Raw genomic sequence first — 18,677 nt, forward strand, 5'->3', positions numbered from 1 at the left:
TTTGACAGGTTCCCACTTCCGCTCTGACCACCTAGGCGATCGGAAGTGGAAGTTCTCCTTCCCCCCTCCCTCCCAAAGTCTTCTGGGACACAAGACAGATCCCAGAATACTGCGGGACCATTCATAGCGCTCAGCACTGCTCACGCATGCACAGCAGGCATCCGGCTGTGAAGCCGCAAGCTGTCACAGCGGGTTGCCCAGGTAAAGATGCCGACGCCGGCGAGAAAGGACACAGGGAGAAAATGGCTGGGGGGAGCAGATTGCTGGATCGTGAAACAGGTGAGTGGCTGTTTATTAAAAGTCAGCAGCTACAGTTTTTGTAGCTGCTTAATTTTAATTCTTACTTAAGAGACTGGAGCTCCCCTTTAACCACTTAAGCCCCGGAAGATTTTACCCCCTTCCTGACCAGGGGGTATTTTGCGATTCGGCACTGCGTGACTTTAATGGACAATTGCGCGGTCGTGGGACGCTGTATCTAAACGAATTTGGCGTCATTTTTTTCCCACAAACAGAGCTTTCTTTTGGTGGTATTTGATCACCTGTGCGATTTTTACTTTTTGCGCTATAAACAAAAAAAGAGTGTAAATTTTGCAAAATAGCAATATTTTTCACATTTTTTCACATTTTTTTATATGAAATTCCCCCCCAAAAAAATGTAAAAATCAAAATTTTTTAACATTTTCAGCCAATTTGTTTTATGCTACCTATGTTTGGTAAAAAAAAATTGCAAAAAGCGTATTTTGATTGGTTTGCGCAAACGTTATCGCGTTTACTAACAAAGGGAAAGATTTTTGTCATTTTTGGTGGGTTTTTTTTAACGCGTAATGGCGGCGATCTGCGATTTTTTTTGCGGTACTGCGACATTGCGGCGGACAGATCGGACCCTTGACTGACATTTTTGACACTTTTGGGGTTACCAGTGACATTTCTACAGTAATCAGTGCTATACATATGCACTGTTACTGTAAAAATACACTGGCAGTGAAAGGGTTAACTTTTTTTTAAAGGGAGGGGCTATGTGTGTCCCTAGGGGCGTGCTTTCTACTGTGATTGGCTGTGGCTTCAGATGTATGAACAGTGATCAACGGTTCTACATAGTAGAACCGTATGATCATCCTTCATACACAGGGGAGAATGACAGGCGGCTTGTTTACACAAGCCGCCTGACTTTCTCCCTCTCCCCCGACGATCGCAGAGTGACCGGCGGACATCGGGTCCGCCGGTCACACGCGCGGGGGGGTGCGTGACCGCGTGGGAGCACGCCTCCGGCGGCGCGCGCTCGCTCCCTAGACCCTCACAAGCTAGCGACGTAGACCTACGTCGCTTTGCCTGTGAGGGGCTGACTGCCGACGTAGATCTGCGTTAGGCAGTCGAGAAGTGGTTAAGGTAAACAATCTGAAATGAATGAATATGATATTGTGACCAATCGCATTAAACATTGCTAGTTTTTACGGCCTTTTTACACTTGTGCATGCTTTAATGCACAACTTTTTATTGGGATGAAGCACAATAATTAAAATGGGATGGCAGCACCTCTCAGCAGGGCCGCTGTTAGAAATCATGGGGCCCCATATAGCCCTCCTGATAAAGAGCTGCATACAGCCCTCCTGATAGGGCCCCCCCCAACCCTGCCTACATCCCCCCCCCCCCGGGTGCAGTGGAAAAACAGTGCGGACTTTATCTGCCTACACCTTAAAAATTGAAAAAAGTCCCTCCTCTGGTCCCACCTCCTGGGCCCCTCCTGATGGGGCCAGGGGAAATGTAATTAAAGCCCTGGTAAGCAAGTAGGAGTGAGGGTGTGGACTAGTAAAATCCATTTATTCATTTAGGCAGAAATGAATAATAAAGCTGCCCTGGGCCCTCCCCCCTTTTTAGTTGATGGGCCCTGGGCCCCCCCTGTTTACATGATGGGGCCTGGGCCCAGTACAACAGGACTGGTTGTACTGCCTTATCAGTGGCCCTGCATCTCAGCACACAAAACAATGCACCAGAACTTTTTCTGGCAGTGCAGTTTTGATATTTATAACTTGAAATAACTTTTCTTGCGAAGTGCATAAAAGTTACAAGTATATAGTTAAGTCATCATCTTCCAGAAGTGAATTGAAGCAGTGAAGTCCTTGCTGTCAACTTTAGAAATGCATCTTTGGCATTCAATGCATCTCAAATACACAAAGCTCATTTTTCAATTACAGTGTTGACAGAACTGAGTTAAAACATTCCACTCCAGTACCCAAGCAGGGAGAAAATGGCACATTCACAAAGCTGCACAATACATCACATTTTACTCAATGAAGCATTGTTACTAGTAAAGGGATGATTCACATCAACTCCTTTTTGAAACATTTTACTGATTGAAATTAAGACAGTCGGAAATACAATGGCAGGTTAATCCATCTGAATTCACATCATCAGATCCGCACACTGGCAGCAATATAAAGGTGGCTTCACAATAAAGGACAACTATAGCAAATAGAGATATTGTTTTCTGACAACTAAATGTGGTTAATATAATAAAATGTTATTAATGTAATAATTGTATTTTTTATGTTAGTTATTTTTTTAACATGCTTTTATGTAATTATTTGACAGACATTAGGCATGTATCAGTGACAATAATTTGACATAAGTTTGAGATGCTTCTCAGATCATTGAGAATTTATTACCAGGTGCATTTGACCCACAGTTGATCTCCTACATTTGACCTTATTCAATTGGGTTTGGCCTTCCACAGCAGACCACAATGGCTGACACCAGAATGAGGAGTCTTTTAAATCACATTTCACCTTATAAACCACCCTAATTTCACTTTTTCATTAAAGTGATTATAAAGTCTTGTTTTGTTTTTTTTTGTTTACTAATAACAAACATGTTATACTTACCTGCACTGTATAGTTGGTTTTAGAATGCATTAGGATAAAAAAAAAAAAAAAACCTTCTGCCTTTTAATCCCTTTAAATTTATTTAAATTAAATTTCTACAATTACTCAAAATATACCAACATTTTTAGAAGGCAAAACTCAGTTTCACTCATTCCTAATCCCTAATTCAGCCAATTTATGTATGTTTTAAATTCAAGGTGAAGAGATCTTTCCATCAGTTTTTTTTTTAAAGATGTGGAATGATCACCATGTATTCTTTGTAGAAAACAACAAACACATTTTATCTTTACAAGTGCATGCACTTGTTTAGGATTTAAAGCCCAACTGTTTTTCAGTTTAAACTATTTAAATATATTCCGGGCGCATACAAATCAAAAAAGGTGTGCAGAGTAGACAAACCTTTCCTTGACAGTATGATGCAGAGTGGGACTTTTTCTGTGTGTGGAAGAACCTATCTCTTAACACATGTACACATGATAAGAAAATCGGAAGTAAAATTTCGTTGTATACATGATAAGAAAATCGGAAGTAAAATTTCGTCCAACTAATGATCTGCCTATTTTTCGGATCGTTAGTATAGTGCTTTCGACAGCTGATTACAGATTTTCGTACAACAAAAACTGGATGTGCAGGCTATAATTTTATTGTACGTGAACACATCTGATTTTCTTTAATTAGTACAGTTTTCGTTTGAAAAAAAAATCATAAGAGCAAGACTAGGCATGCTCGGAAACTAAAGAATACTCACAAGACAATTCAACATCAACACATGACATCACTTCTGAAGTTGAATTCTGTCATACGAGAATTTTCGTACGAAAGTAACCTCTTCACTTTCCAGACGAGACTAGCATGCAGCAACAAACTAAAGAAAATTTGTCCGATAATATGATCGTGTGTATGAGGCTTTAGACATACAATTTGTGGAGTTAGTGCTGGAGCTCTCCAATCACCAAGAAGTATGAGCTTTGCTGGATTGCAGAGTAAAGCCTGGTACACACAAACATTTTTTGGGTTTCACAAAAAAAAAACTGAAAGCTAACCATGCGAGACGCCCGCCCACCAGAACACTCTGATCAGCGCTCTCAGTCATTGGCTGAGAGTCCTGATCAGGAGTTGATCGGCTGCTATTTTTCCAGCGGACAGACTGACATAGACAAGGGCCAAATGTTGGCTTTTTTTTTTTTTTTTTGAACAGCCTGTTGTCTCCCGACATTTGGCCCATGTGAACCCAGCTTAGGGGTCCTTTTGCACTGGCACCTCTGTGTTATGGCTTCCGCTTGCTCCGCTGTGGATTGCTCCGCTCATTCCTGCTGAGTGGGCAGATGAGAGGTCCGTGTCCGCTCACTGTGCAGAGTATACACAGACACAGTTTTATATTGGGAAATCTGTCTGTTTCCATCTGATTTGATCCGCCAGATGGATGGAAAATAGGGCCACTATCCATCTGGTTTTTGCGGGCAGGATTGAATCAGATGGCAGGGGACATGTGTCCGCTGATATGCGTTGATCCATGGAGGAGACTTGAGGGTCTAATCAGGTCCATCTGAAAAACTGACAGAGGGACATGATCGGACAGCCCGTGTGAAAGGAACCTTATAGGTCTCACACAGTAGGAAGCATGTCAAAGCTATGCAAAGAGACCACTGTTTGCCTACAGAGAACAGGTGTCCCACTCTTCAACTGGTGACAGAACAGGCTGCTTTAGAAATAAAAAAAATGTATATAGTGGATTTAAACTGAAGGTGTAAGCTTTAACCCAATATGACCCACTTGACACAAAGGATGCTTGAATTGTTTGCTATATTCACAGATATCATGCTATATAGGCCAGCCTTTTAAAACAATTTATTAAAACAAAAGAAGGAATTACATTTTATCTAATATATAGGCTGTGCTCGTTTCTCAATACTTAAGCTGGCCATACATTATACAATTTTCTTATTCAATTTCCTTTAGATTTACCTTTAACTATGTAGTGCAAGGGCCTGCCTGATATCATACAAATTGAAAGTGTTTAGGTTTGACCTTAAATTATATGGTTTTGGTAACTCTATCGGAAAACTGAAAAAGAAAATTGTAAAATGTATAGCCAGCCTTAGGTCAAGCCCTAATGTCACAAGCAATGCTCAGATCAGTTATATATTGTTTCCATTAATCAGGCTGTGTAGTCACCATCAATGCGTAGTTGGTTAGTGTTTAAAGACTGCCTCTCTCTTCCAAATAAACCAATTACATGTGAGTGTTGAATGGCTCTTGTAAATATGTCAGTTTGTTTGATTCTGTAGTTTACCAAACAAGCCTAATCAAAAGCTTAACATAATGGTATTTGGCTGTGTTTTTGTTACGACTGAGAAGGCTCATTTAAACTCAGGGCCAGCGGTAATGAAAGGCTAAGGTGAAAGGGGCAATGGGAAAATAAGCTGACCAAGTAAAACAAGTCAGATCCCTTAGTTCCATTATGTACTGGGCCAGCAGGTGCTGATAATTAAATCTTTCTGGAGTTATTTTTTTTTATGAGTCAACAGAATGTTCTATTGGTCAGGTATATAGGTCTAATGGGAAGCTCGGAGCTCTAATAATGAGAAACTACTAATTTACCCTTTGTAATACTGAGATACACAAAAAAAACATTATTATATTTTGTTTTCTTTTAAGTTTTTAAGGAAACCTGTCATTAAACATTTAAGCACGCTGAAAAGAAGAATGGAGTTAGAAATTATTAGTTATGAGTCCAAAACAGGATATTAATTTCCTATATTTCCTATTTTATAATTGAATGTGTTTTGGGGGCATTCATATATCCCCTTCATCAGGACTAAAATAAAATACATTTTAAAAATACAGTTAAAAGTTAATACATATAAGCAGACAGAAACAAGGAACAGAGTGGCACATTGTTTGTTATGAGTCTAAAACAGAATATTTATTTCCTTTATTCCGATTTTATATTTAGTTTTTTTTTTTTTTTTTTTTTTTACATAATTTAACATGTTTTAGGGGCTTTAACATATGTCCCTTATCAGAGCTAAAATAATATACACTTTTAAATAAAAATAAAACGTAAGACATATATGCACACAGAAAAGAATGGAGCAGCACATCATTTGTCATGAGTCCAAAACAGAATATTTACCTCCTCTTTATTTATCTCCTGTTTTGGGGGTTTCACATACCCCAATAATCAGGGATAAAATAATATGTTAAAAAAATGTAGATAAATAATTGTGCAGTTTATATAAAACAGATAGTGTGAGTATAAATACATAATAGTAATTCAGATAAAACTATTGGCATTGAATATGAAAACTCATTATTAAATTCCCTATTGCTATATAAAAGAAAATCACTGAATATCATTGACATATATATTTATTCTACACTAGCTGATTTAGTATGTGTATATATATATACAGTGGGTACGGAAAGTATTCAGACCCCCTTAAATTTTTCACTCTTTGTTATATTGCAGCCATTTGCTAAAATCATTTAAGTTCATTCTTCTTCCTCATGAATGTACACATAGCACCCCATACTGACAGAAAAACACAGAATTGTTGCCATTGTTGCAGATTTATTAAAAAAGAAAAACTGAAATATCACATGGTCCTAAGTATTCAGACCCTTTGCTCAGTATTTAGTAGAAGCCCCCTTTTGATCTAATACAGCCAGGAGTCTTTTTGGGAAAGATGCAACAAGTCTTTCACACCTGGATTTGGGGATCCTCTGCCATTCCTCCTTGCAGATCCTCTCCAGTTCTGTCAGGTTGGATGGTAAACGTTGGTGGACAGCCATTTTTAGGTCTCTCCAGAGATGCTCAATTGGGTTTAAGTCGGGGCTCTGGCTGGGCCATTCAAGAACAGTCACGGAGTTGTTGTGAAGCCACTCCTTCGTTATTTTAGCTGTGTGCTTAGGGTCATTGTCTTGTTGGAAGGTAAACCTTCGGCCCAGTCTGAGGTCCAGAGCACTCTGGAGAAGGTTTTTGTCCAGGATATCCCTGTACTTGGCCGCATTCATCTTTCCCTCGATTGCAACCAGTCGTCCTGTCCCTGCAGCTGAAAAACACCCCCACAGCATAATGCTGCCGCCACCATGCTTCACTGTTGGGACTGTATTGGACAGGTGATGAGCAGTGCCTGGTTTTCTCCACACATACCGCTTAGAATTAAGGCCAAAAAGTTCTATTTTGGTCTCATCAGACCAGAGAATCTTATTTCTCACCATCTTGGAGTCCTTCAGGTGTTTTTTAGCAAACTCCATGTGGGCTTTCATGTGTCTTACACTGAGGAGAGGCTTCCGCTGGGGCCACTCTGCCATAAAGCCCCGACTGGTGGAGGGCTGCAGTGATGGTTGACTTTCTACAACTTTCTCCCATCTCCTGACTGCATCTCTGGAGCTCAGCCACAGTGATCTTTGGGTTCTTCTTTACCTCTCACCAAGGCTCTTCTCCCCCGATAGCTCAGTTTGGCCGGACGGCCAGCTCTAGGAAGGGTTCTGGTCGTCCCAAACGTCTTCCATTTGAGGATTATGGAGGCCACTGTGCTCTTAGGAACCTTAAGTGCAGCAGAAATCTTTTTGTAACCATGGCCAGATCTGTGCCTTGCCACAATTCTGTCTCTGAGCTCTTCAGGCAGTTCCTTTGACCTCATGATTCTCATTTGCTCTGACATGCATTGTGATCTGGAAGGTCTTATATAGACAGGTGTGTGGCTTTCCTAATCAAGTCCAATCAGTATAATCAAACACAGCTGGACTCAAATGAAGGTGTAGAACCATCTCAAGGATGATCAGAAGAAATGGAAAGCACCTGAGTTAAATATGAGTGTCACAGCAAAGGGTCTGAATACTTAGGACCATGTGATATTTCAGTTTTTCTTTTTTAATAAATCTGCAACAATGTCAACAATTCTGTGTTTTTCTGTCAGTATGGGGTGCTATGTGTACATTCATGAGGAAGAAGAATGAACTTAAATGATTTTAGCAAATGGCTGCAATATAACAAAGAGTGAAAAATTTAAGGGGGTCTGAATACTTTCCGTACCCACTGTATATATATATATATATATATATATATATATATATATATATTTTTTTTTTTTTTTTTTTTTTTATTACTATATTATTTTGATATTATCTTATGCATCTGGTTAGAATATTCTAGAAAATAGATATTTTGTTTGGGACAACAAACCGTGTGGTGCTTCATTAGTTCTTTCTGTGGATTTAATCCCCCCCGTATAGCCCTTTCATTTATTCAGAGCAGTCACCCCAGGGATAGTGTACTTCCTGTCATAAATTTACTTTAAGAGACATTCAGGATCCAGGACTTCCCAATAATGGAGCCACATAAGACAAACAAGTAGGCAGGCTACCTCTACTGACCTTCTCCTGAAGATATTGGTTACCTGGCTGTCATGCTGGTCCTCTGTCCTCAAAACATTCTATGGCATTCTGGTGCTGTAAAATTTATATTGTATTCAGATGCTTATCAATTTTATAAAGATGTCTCTACATTGGAGACATTTCTTGTCACTTCTTGTCTCTGTAATACTATAGGAGGAGAAATATTTCTCAAAGGGAATCAAACAGCAATAGACACCTAATAGAAGTTCTGATCCTTTTCTGTTTTATTCAAACATTTTCAGTTCCACTTTAAAGCCAATGTAAGCTCTACTTGACTGATATTTATCTTAAAAATGTGGCTTTTTTGTATTTTTTTTTTTTATAGAAAGTCATATTTTGCGTCTTTTAACTTTCTTGCATCTCAGTGCTACTGGTCTCCTCTAGCAAATTCCCATCTACATGCAATCGCTCCAGCAGTAGCTCCACATCATGAATTCCAGAAAGCAACAATTGTGGACCTTGCCTATTCATTATGTGCATTCTTCATTGGAAGTGCATGTTACAGTATAGCATGCTGGAGTGTAACTGATAAAGACAGAGGGTTTTCACTGCATAACAGCAAGTACCTAAACAAGGACCTTCTTAGCCGGATCACCAGGTATGTGTTTAAAGTCAAACTTCACCTAAAAAGGGAAGTTTCACTTTACGTCCTCCTCCCTTCCCCTTCCTTTAAAGGTTTCATAACTTCTTTTTTTTTGGAAAGCAGGAACCTAGTTTTGTAAGGTACCCACTACCGCTTCTCTGGAATCACCTTGACGATTCCACCAGAAGTTCCTAACTCCCCTCCACCACCCACAACCTCCTGGGACATGCACAGGTCCCAAGAGGCTGTGGGACCATACACACAGCGCAGTGTGGCTTGTGGTTACACACTGTGGAGCAGGCTGTGAAGCCACAAGGAGTCACAGCTGGGTTCCCACAGTAAACATGCTGGGTCCTGGAACCCGAAGACTGGTGAAGAACCAGCCTGGGCGAGGACAGTGATGGATCCTTGGACAGTATTTATAGTTGCTGACTTTTGATGTTTTCAAAAACAACTGAAGGACCGGTTAAATGAAAGCAGTAGATTTAAAAAGGTTAAAACAACCTTTTCAAATATCATTAACACGTCGAAGCTTACTTGAGGATTTAGTGATTAGGTTTACATCTACTTTAACTTATATTAGCCAGACATTACTTTACATTAGTTCAAATTCTTAAAGAAGAGGTCCAGGCTCCATAAGAAAAATTTTAATTCAGCAGTCACAAATACTGTAGCTGCTGACTTTTAATATTAGGACACTTATCTGTCCAGGGATCCTGCGGTGTCTTCACCCCCGCCAATCTTGCAATCGGCTCTCAGGTGCTGCCGCCATTGCTTGTAAGGGAAACCGGCTTCACTGCTAGTTCCCCACTGTGCATGCATGAAGCGCACTGCACTTTGTGAATGGCAGGGCAGGGGAAGGAAGGGGGAGGGGGGGCGAACATCATGATCTCGCCCCTGGAAATGGGATCGGGTACCTGTCAAAACCAGGTACTCGCCAAATGTGGCACCTTGATGGGGGGGGGGGGCAGATAAGTGGAGCTTCCCCTTCTGGGTGGAGCTCCGCTTTAAATTCTGATTGTTACTGCACTTTGCATTTTTAGGCTCTTCTTATTCTATAGTGTTGCAAAAATTATGGATCTTGCAGTATTATTATTCGCTTCATCTGTTATTTTTAAAGCTATAGTAAATAAACTAATGATATACAATGGGGTGGATTTACTATAACCAGAGAGTGAAAAAGCTGTGCATGGTAGTCAATCAGCTTCTAACTTTAGCTTGTTCAATTAGGCTTTACCAAAAAACCTGGAAGTTGATTGGTTTCTTTGCAGAGCTGCACCAGATTTTGCACGCTCCAGTTTTAGTGAATCAACCCCACGGTCTTGAATGTTAAGAGTTAATAAGTTATTTGTACAAGATTACACAACTTATGTTCTTGTACCTGCTTAGGTCTTTAAAGTATTGTAATAAATCACATTTGGTGTACTCAGTGTAGAAATATGATGGTAAAGGACACAAGATTGAAGATAAAAGATGTCATCTGACAAGTGATGAGAAACAATCTTATCAAGCGCAGTTATTGTTTGTGTAAAAAAATCTGACAGATGATCAAATGGTACCTGTCCACTGCATAATAATCACCTTAAAACATCTCTTCACTCTTTTGAAAGCCCGGAACTTCCAGTTTTAAATGTAATTGCTAAATTGAAATACCCACAATGTTGACTGTTCATAATGCATACTTACCAGAAGTGGATCCTTAGGATCACACTAAACATCTCTAAATTGTTCAGTAGCATGCAATTAAAGTAACCTTTTCAGCCGATTTTGAGCTGAGCTCTAGTCATTACTGAAATATTAGTATCACATTCCCACTCCACTGTGCGATGGTCATTGTATGTGATAAATTTCAGAGATGCTACTACTGGGAAGTGGCTTCTGGTCGTATGGCAGGTGGGAAGGTTGTGGGAGCACAGAATAAGGAAGTATTCCTCTGCTCTACGTACCCCCAAGACCAGAGATGTATAGTAACCAAGTAGAACTACTTCACTACTGTACTTAAGTACCGAAAGGCGGTATCTGTACTTTCCTAGAGTAGAATTTTTTTCTCCTACTTCCACTTTTACTTCACTACATTTTTTTCGATGAATTTAATACTTCTACTCCAATATTTTTTTTTTGTGCTGCATAGTTACTCGTTACTATTATAAAAATTACCACTGCCAGAACAGTAGATGGCAGGTTTCATGAAGCTCAAAACGTGTATTATCAGCGCATACGAAAATAAATGCTACTGTATGTATAAATAAAAGCTGCATTTGAAATAATAAAAAACAATATGATGTTCAAACTTTTGACTTCTTTCTTTAATAACTACATAACACAGTACTTGTACTTTTACTTTCAGTACTTGAGTAGCAAAATATTAAAAAAAACTACTTGCAATACTTAAGTACAAAAAATGTTGAATACTTTAGTACTTCTACTCAAGTCACTTTTTGATTGAGCACTTCCACTTCTACTCAAGTCACTTTTTGATCGAGCACTTGTACTTTTACTCAAGTATGGGTTTCGAGTACTTTATACAACTCTGCCCAAGACTAAACAATTTATTCAACTAAAGAGTGTCAGAGGGTGACTGAGATTACCTTTATTAGTCAAAGAATCTTCCTCCATGCACCTCTCTAGAACTGCTATTATAAGTTACTAAAGCTAGCCATGCAAGGAGTGCATAATGGCTGGTCCCTGATGAACACGAGTGAGCACGTGAACATTGAAAAATCGAAGGAGCTGGGTATAAAATTGTCAGCCAAACAGTGCCTGCATTCAGATGCAGGAACAGTTAGAGTATTTTGACAGCTGGTGGCACCGGCTGTCAGAATGCAAAAGCTGCAGCAGGAGATCCAACACCCACATTATTTAGCATTGATGGAAGAACTGGTTCATTTTTTTATGCTAAAAAATCTACATGTTTATGGCCAGTTTAAGAGCTTAGTAAAAAAAAAACAAATAATAAAATAAGTGAAGCCAGGTTTAGATGGGTGCTTTCAGAAAGCTGTTCTGGCCAATAAGGGTAATAACAAGGATCTGGCGATGCTTGCACTTTGATGGCCCTTTTACTTAAAACGGAAGTCAGGTTCACTTTAATTTCTTGTTGACAATATATTGCAGAACACTGAAATCACTTTGTTGATCTTTATTAATGATTTCCTCTGCATTTCTCACAGATTAGAAGCCTTAAGTCTATCATCCAAATTAGTTATATACCGACATACATAATTCAACAAAAGCTTTTGACTCTTTGGGTTCTTTCCTTAGATGTGACAGCAACGAATATTTCTGAATCTTCCAGTCGGTCTCATACAAATATTTATGTACCGTTCCACTTGAGGATGAAGAGGATCAAGCCATCCATTTGCAAAGTGTGGGCAATTTTCCCAGGGCAATAATAGTGACATGTCCCACCCGGTGGCAGGTCTCCACTCTCGTACAGCTTCATTTATAAAAATGCTATCGTTATCATGGTCAACATGCCTGCATAGGACAACAGCGGCACATCCACTGCACTTAGTTTTTTTTGTTTTTTTTTTAATGCTTAAAATATTAAAGTATATTTCATACAATCCTTTGTAAATGGGAATATTAGGAGCCAAGGACTAAGATTCATAACAAGTATTTCGCTAATGAATATTTTTGGCTTTCAAAACTCTCTAGAGGTGTGGTGATAGATTTCATAACAAAAAAAACCAAACATTTGCATATTATTATCAGCAGAATGCAACCATATTACAAGCATGTCAGGTCTAATGCTGCACCCTTTTTTCTGTGCCCCCCTGAAAAACCACATTATGCCAACACTCATGCCTGCCACAGTGCCACATTGAACCTAGTCTACAAAAGGTCAATGTCTCCAACATGTACAATGAGTATCCCATCTCCTCCTATAGGCATATATCAGTGAATGCTTTCCACCTTGCCAGCAATAAAGGACACTAAAAACTTGAACCATCCACCATCCTTTCCATCAGCAGTCCCATAAATATGTCAGTGTATTGCTGTAGTACATTTTAGAGTTGTTGTAAACTCTAATTGATTTTGAAAGCACCATATATCATAAATAACTGGCAGTTTAATTATTTCTTTTGGAAAATGTAGTTTTCATTTTTCTGTCATCACAGTGCTGCTGATCTCCCCTATCTTCTTTGCAGCCAAGGGGAAATTTAATAAAACTTTAGCGTGCAAAATCTGTTGCAGCTCTGCATAGAAATAAACCAGCTTCCAGGTTTTATTATCAAAGCTTAATTAAACAAGCTGAAGTAATGCCTCGTACACACGTTCAGATAATCGTACGATAAAACTCGCTTTTGACCTGATCGCACAATAATCTGATCGTTAGTACACAGCTATCGACAGCCGATCACGACAGTTGGTCCAACAAAATCCAAAGGGACAAACAGGAAAACTTCTGTTGTACGATAGCCTAGCAAACGACAATCGTTTAATCAGTACAGTATGAGTCCGCTAAAAATCGATCGACAAAGACCGCGCATGATCAGAAACACTAAAATAGCACGGAAAGAGCCTGGCTGCCATTGTTTTTGTTTTGCACCATCTGATACGTAGCTACGCAACCAGGAAGCTTTTCCAGAATTGTACGAAAAAAAATCCTAGGTTTATATGCATTGTTGAATTCGATATTAGTATCATGCAACAAAATGCGAACGATAAGTCGTCTGATTATCTGAACGTGTGTACGGGGCATTAGAAGCTGATTGGTTACCACGTACAGCTGCACCGGATTCTGAGTTCTCCAGGTTTAGTAAATCTCCCCCATGTGTTTGCTTCAGTGGCATCTGCATGTCATTGCTCAGAGCAAGGTTCCTGATAAGGAAAAAAGTGGAACATGCTTGTACAATGAGCCTGGGTATGGATGCTTATAGCCTCCACCGGGTGGGTAGGAGAGCACAACTCGAAGACAAAAACCAAGTGTTGTCACCATATTATAAGACCTGCCCAAACAAGGAACTACATAGCAGGTTCTCCAGGTATTTTTTTGATTAAAGCTCCAGTTCTAAAAAAAAAAAAAAAAAAGAAAATACATTAATATGTTAAAATGTATGTTAAGGCAAAATAAAAACATAGTCAGCACACCTCTTGAATGAATGCACATGTTTGATGCCTCTATACATTCTACAATTACAAGAATCTAACTTCCTCTTTGAGTAGACAAAATAGCTCTGAATTTCTACGCATGTGGTGTCAGTCCTGTCTAGTTAATTTCTGATGGATTGCAAAGAGCACATACCTCTCCTCATCTCCATGATCCCTCCTTGTGCACAGACATCATTTCTGACATAATCAACAGGTATTTTTACACTTATAGAACAGATGCTCTCAGTTTTTATATTTAGCAGACCAAAAAGGAAACAAGAAATAGAGGTTCTTTGTTAGGGTTTACATGCGCTTTAAAAATTATGGGTGATTTTCGCAAATGGGTTTAAAGCAGCAGTGAGACAGTTTTGTAAGCCAAATATTCTGAAAATGTAGCATTGTAGATAAAAAAATTTAATTGATAAATGCAAAAAACAGGTCCACTGAGCATCTGCTCGCTGAGGGGGACTTCAAACTGACTTCCAGCAGGAGCACATGCAGGAAGCTTCCCTAGACTGGCTCCTCCAGGCTGTGTTCTATACATATTGTAAAGGTCCTAAACTGGAAAACCAATCTGTACATATAACATAACCTCTAAACTATTACAATGAAAAGAATATTATCAAAAAGTATATGATGGCGAACATAGTACCAACATAAGGCTGATATGTTAGTTTGCCAAAATCCATGAAGCCAAAAACTGCACCCAATAATCCACATCTAGTGCCAGAGATCTATTTGTAGGCAAGTTACATATGGGCATAATACATTTTTTTTTTTCACTAAAACTAAAGTGGGACCAAATTATATTCTGAAAGCATGCCGAAAGCATCCAGTGGCCTGCCTATATGCATGTGCCTTTTCTGTTTTCTTTTGCTGGACAGCAAACCTCTCCCTCTGCGGATTATCATTCCCAGGGACAATGAGGTTGGTTTACAAAAGCTGTAGGGACTTCTGAGTGAACAGTCTCCACATATTAGAACATCAACCCCAGTTTGTTTAACTATTTCTTCAGCCAACACATCTTTTAAGATTCATATTCATCACCCCCAGCCTTGAACTGGAGTGTGCATTACAGCCCAATTCCATGATCAGAGAAAAAACAGTTGCTCAATTTCCTTTGCATACCGTAATGGCATTTCTCAATAGTTTTAAGCCCTTGCATCAAATTGGAAGTCATGTATTTCTTCTGCTTACCTATCTAGTGCAGGCCAATGGGTGGAGAAAAGTGTTGCACACATATGACATATCTATGTGACGTGTGCTGTCACTGCCAGACTCCAGTATAACTTCACTACAGGAAGTATGGTTGTGACTGCCTGTACTGGGTGTCATCCAACTAGACACAAGAGGACCTGTCTTCAAAATATTCATGGGTGATTGATGGTAACAGTAAAAAAAAAAAAGGATATCTTACTCAGAGTGCTGGCCTTTCTTCAAGCCGAGTCTCTAGCAGCACTACCGCAGGTTGTGCACACTGGAAGTTTGGCGATAAGTGTGCGGCCGCAGGCCGGTATTTGTGGGAGGAGCTAGCGGGCTTTATAGCGCCGCCCCTCCCCTTGACCGGCCTGCTGCCTCGGATCGTCACTGGTCAGGTGTTTCCAGTGATCACCTGACGTCGGATCTCGCTGTTCCTCCTCGTGGACCGGACGTCCGGTCGGGTCGTGCAGCAGGAAGCGCTGCTCCCCGAGCTCCTCTTCCACAGCACAGCCTCTGTCAAGTTGCCTGGCTCTCCCTCCGCTGGTATCCTGTCAGGCTCCCCTGCGTTTGGCCACCGTCTGCTCTGCTGTTTCTGTCGGCCACTCCGCTGCTTTCTCCCCGCTGTTCAGCAGGAGGTCAGGTACGGCAGGGTATGGGGGGGAGGGGGGGGGGGGTTGGCATCTTCCTGCACACACTGCCTGCCTCCCTGTAGGCCACGGCTATTCTTTCTCCACATACGGTCCTGCACACACTGCCTGCCTTCCTGCAAGGCCACGGCTACCTCCATACACAGTCTCATGCACACACTGCCTGCCTTTCCACTAGGCCACGGCTACTTCACATTTACGTGTCTCTACGCTCATTTCAGCCTCCGTCAGCTTGTCTCCCCCATATCATGTTCCCTGTTTTGTTCCTGGTTGTCACGGCTGTCATTGCTTTGGGGGGGGTGGCCCGGTCTTACCAGAGGGAGGGGGGGGGGGTTGGCATGTGAGGGTTGGTGGGAGGGGGGGGGCGGGGGGTCTCATGGCTCGCAGGGTGTGCATGTTCTGTTAGGTTCCTCATGATGTTCTCCAGTGGGGGGTCTGGGTGACCCCCCCCTATTTGTTGACCATTTTCCTTTTTCCTTCAGGTTCTCACCATGTCCTTCAATACCGGCATCAGGTACTACTTCAGGTTCAGGTTCCTTGTGTACCTCACGGCTCCACTCATTTTTTTTTTTTTTTTTTTTAGTCTTCACAGACGCTACCCTGGCGTCGCCCATAGACACTGGTAGGCATTCTGTCATTTGCCCCCACCACACTTTGTCATCTTTGTCTGGTTGCCCGGTGGTCAGCCCCTTCCAGGTTTTTCAGGCTCTTACACTCCTCATGTGCTTCACCTGCGGTTGCTTTGGTTCCGTGCTCCATCACGGCTTCATCACCTCCACGCACATACCACATTTTCATGTTGTCCGTCTTTCTTGTCGTCACTGTTTTTTTTTCTGTGTCTTTTCAGCTGTATGGTTCTGTCATATATTGCCCCCCCCCCCCCTTGTAGGGCAAGTCAACTGGCTGTTAGGGTTCAGGCGCTGGCCTTAGACCCCCCCCCTTCGTAGCCGGTCCCGCGAGGCCAACCTCCCAATCTCGTCGGAGATTATTTCGCCCCACGGGCCAAACCAAAGCTAGCGCCTCGCTCCACCCTTCTCATGGGGTTTATAGTTAGGGCCTCACCTGTCACGGCCACACGTTTTGATTCTTTTACTGTCACCGAGAGGCCATCTTTCCCGCCACCACGTCTGTGGCTCACGCCCCTCGCCCAAATCATAGGTAGAGCCTCTCACCGGCCGCTTGGCATCTAGCAGGGCCTCACCTGTCACGGGGTAGTTAAGTTTTTCGCCTCTGGGCTCTAGCTAGCCAGCCAGTGGTTCTCCTATACGTTACGGTCGCTAATCGGTCTTGGGCGTTCTACTTTTTCTGTTTCCTTCTACAGCGGGCCTCAAGGAGCCACCCTGGAAGATGGATTTTCCTCCCCCTCCACGCCAGCCAGGATCAGCACCCCTGTCAGGTCCGGTACCCCCAGGGGTCGTCGGGTTCCTTCTCCGCTGGGCTCTTACGGGTCTTGGACTATTCCGAAAATCTCGGCGGTCCTACGCCAGAAGGGTATCTCGTTCCCGGCCACTGCAAGAAAAGCGGAGCTGTTCAAATTGATGATGGAACATCCAGAAGATCCGGGACTGGGCACCAGCTCTCAGGGCTGTTCATCTGCCATACAGGGAACCCTGGACTCCATCCTATCCTCCCTACAGTCCATCGGCGATAGACTGACTAAGCTGGAGGACGCCAGTCCGGCCCAAGGGGGCCCCCCTCCTTCCTTGCCGGTCCCAACCCCAGTTCCTGCTGGTGATCAGGGTAGGCCCCCAGTTCCCATCTTGCCTTCTTCCACGGTTTCTCCTATTATCACCCCGGCCCACTTGGTCCCCGCGGCTCTCCGCAAGGATATCTTGGAGGGGAAGGATGTCAACCTAGTGGCTCTCCTCATTGCCTCCAAGGACATGGTCGAAAGCAAGGTCTACAATTACGGTGATTTGTCCGTAGTCATGAAGGCCAGGGACCCCCGGCTTAATAAGAAGCTCACTATCCCCGAGTTTGTCCTGGCCTTCGGCATCTACAGGGACGTTTTATGTTCCGTTTACCCGCAGCGGCGGGAAGAGTTAGATCTCTACTTGCATAAGATAGTGGATTTAGGGCACAAATACGGGGGTTTTACCTTCTTCGACTTTCATAAATCAGTCTCGGCCAAGGCGGCGGCAGCCTTGGCTCAATTCAATGTTCGTGTGGATTGGAGTCTACTGGATACCGAGCTCTTCTGCAGGCACTTCGCAGGCTTGGCACCTCCCTCCTGTGCCACATGCTCCTCCACTTCACATTCTGCCAGCCTTTGCCCCATGGAGGCTGTGTCCTCCCCGGCCGGGGTCCCAGGGTGGGGGGCTGGCAGGTCAGAGCAGCGTGGCCTTAGGGATAAGCTGGGTCGTCCCATAGTGTTCTTAGGTAAAGCCCAGGTTTGCAATAATTTCAATGGGGGGGCGTGCAGCTTCAGTGCTTGCAGGCTGCTCCATGTCTGCTCCATCTGTTTCAGGGCTCACACCAAATCCATGTGTCCATCCAAGATGTACCCCAAACAATGACTAACCGGGGTCAAGGTCGAGGTACTGGAGTTCTACCTGCAGGCTCATCCGTCTCCACACCTGGTGGAGTATCTGATTCAGGGGTTCTTGGGTGGGTTCCACACGGGGCTGGTGTCTCTTCCCACGGGGACCCTGGAATGTCCCAATTTACTATCGGCCACGGAGGACCCGGAGTCGGTAGATCTACTTCTTGAGAAGGAAGTGCAGGAGGGGTTCATGTTAGGCCCCTTCCCGGCCCCCCCCTTCTCCTCTTGGCGTACCAACCCGATCGGTATTGCCACAAGCAAATTCACCAATAAAAAACGTTTGATTATCGACATGTCGGCTCCTCATTCTTCCACCAACCCCAGCCTTAATT

At 42.4% G+C, this 18,677-nt stretch overlaps 1 protein-coding gene across 1 annotated transcript in view; it reads left to right on the plus strand.

Annotated features, from left to right (window-relative positions):
• LOC309564241 (uncharacterized protein) overlaps positions 1-18,319 on the plus strand; it is a gene marked incomplete at both ends in the record, with an annotated part of 34,093 nt that extends 15,774 nt beyond the window's left edge. The window contains 3 exons of the mRNA XM_082268867.1: positions 8,648-8,880; positions 14,841-14,883; positions 17,543-18,319. Of these exons, the coding sequence (XP_082124993.1) occupies positions 8,648-8,880; positions 14,841-14,883; positions 17,543-18,319 (1,053 nt within the window). The remainder of the gene's footprint in view (positions 1-8,647; positions 8,881-14,840; positions 14,884-17,542) is intronic.
• Positions 18,320-18,677: the final 358 nt, after the last annotated feature.

Source organism: Pelophylax lessonae, assembly GCF_965119305.1.
Source record: "Pelophylax lessonae genome assembly, chromosome: 9".
NCBI lineage: Eukaryota > Metazoa > Chordata > Amphibia > Anura > Ranidae > Pelophylax > Pelophylax lessonae.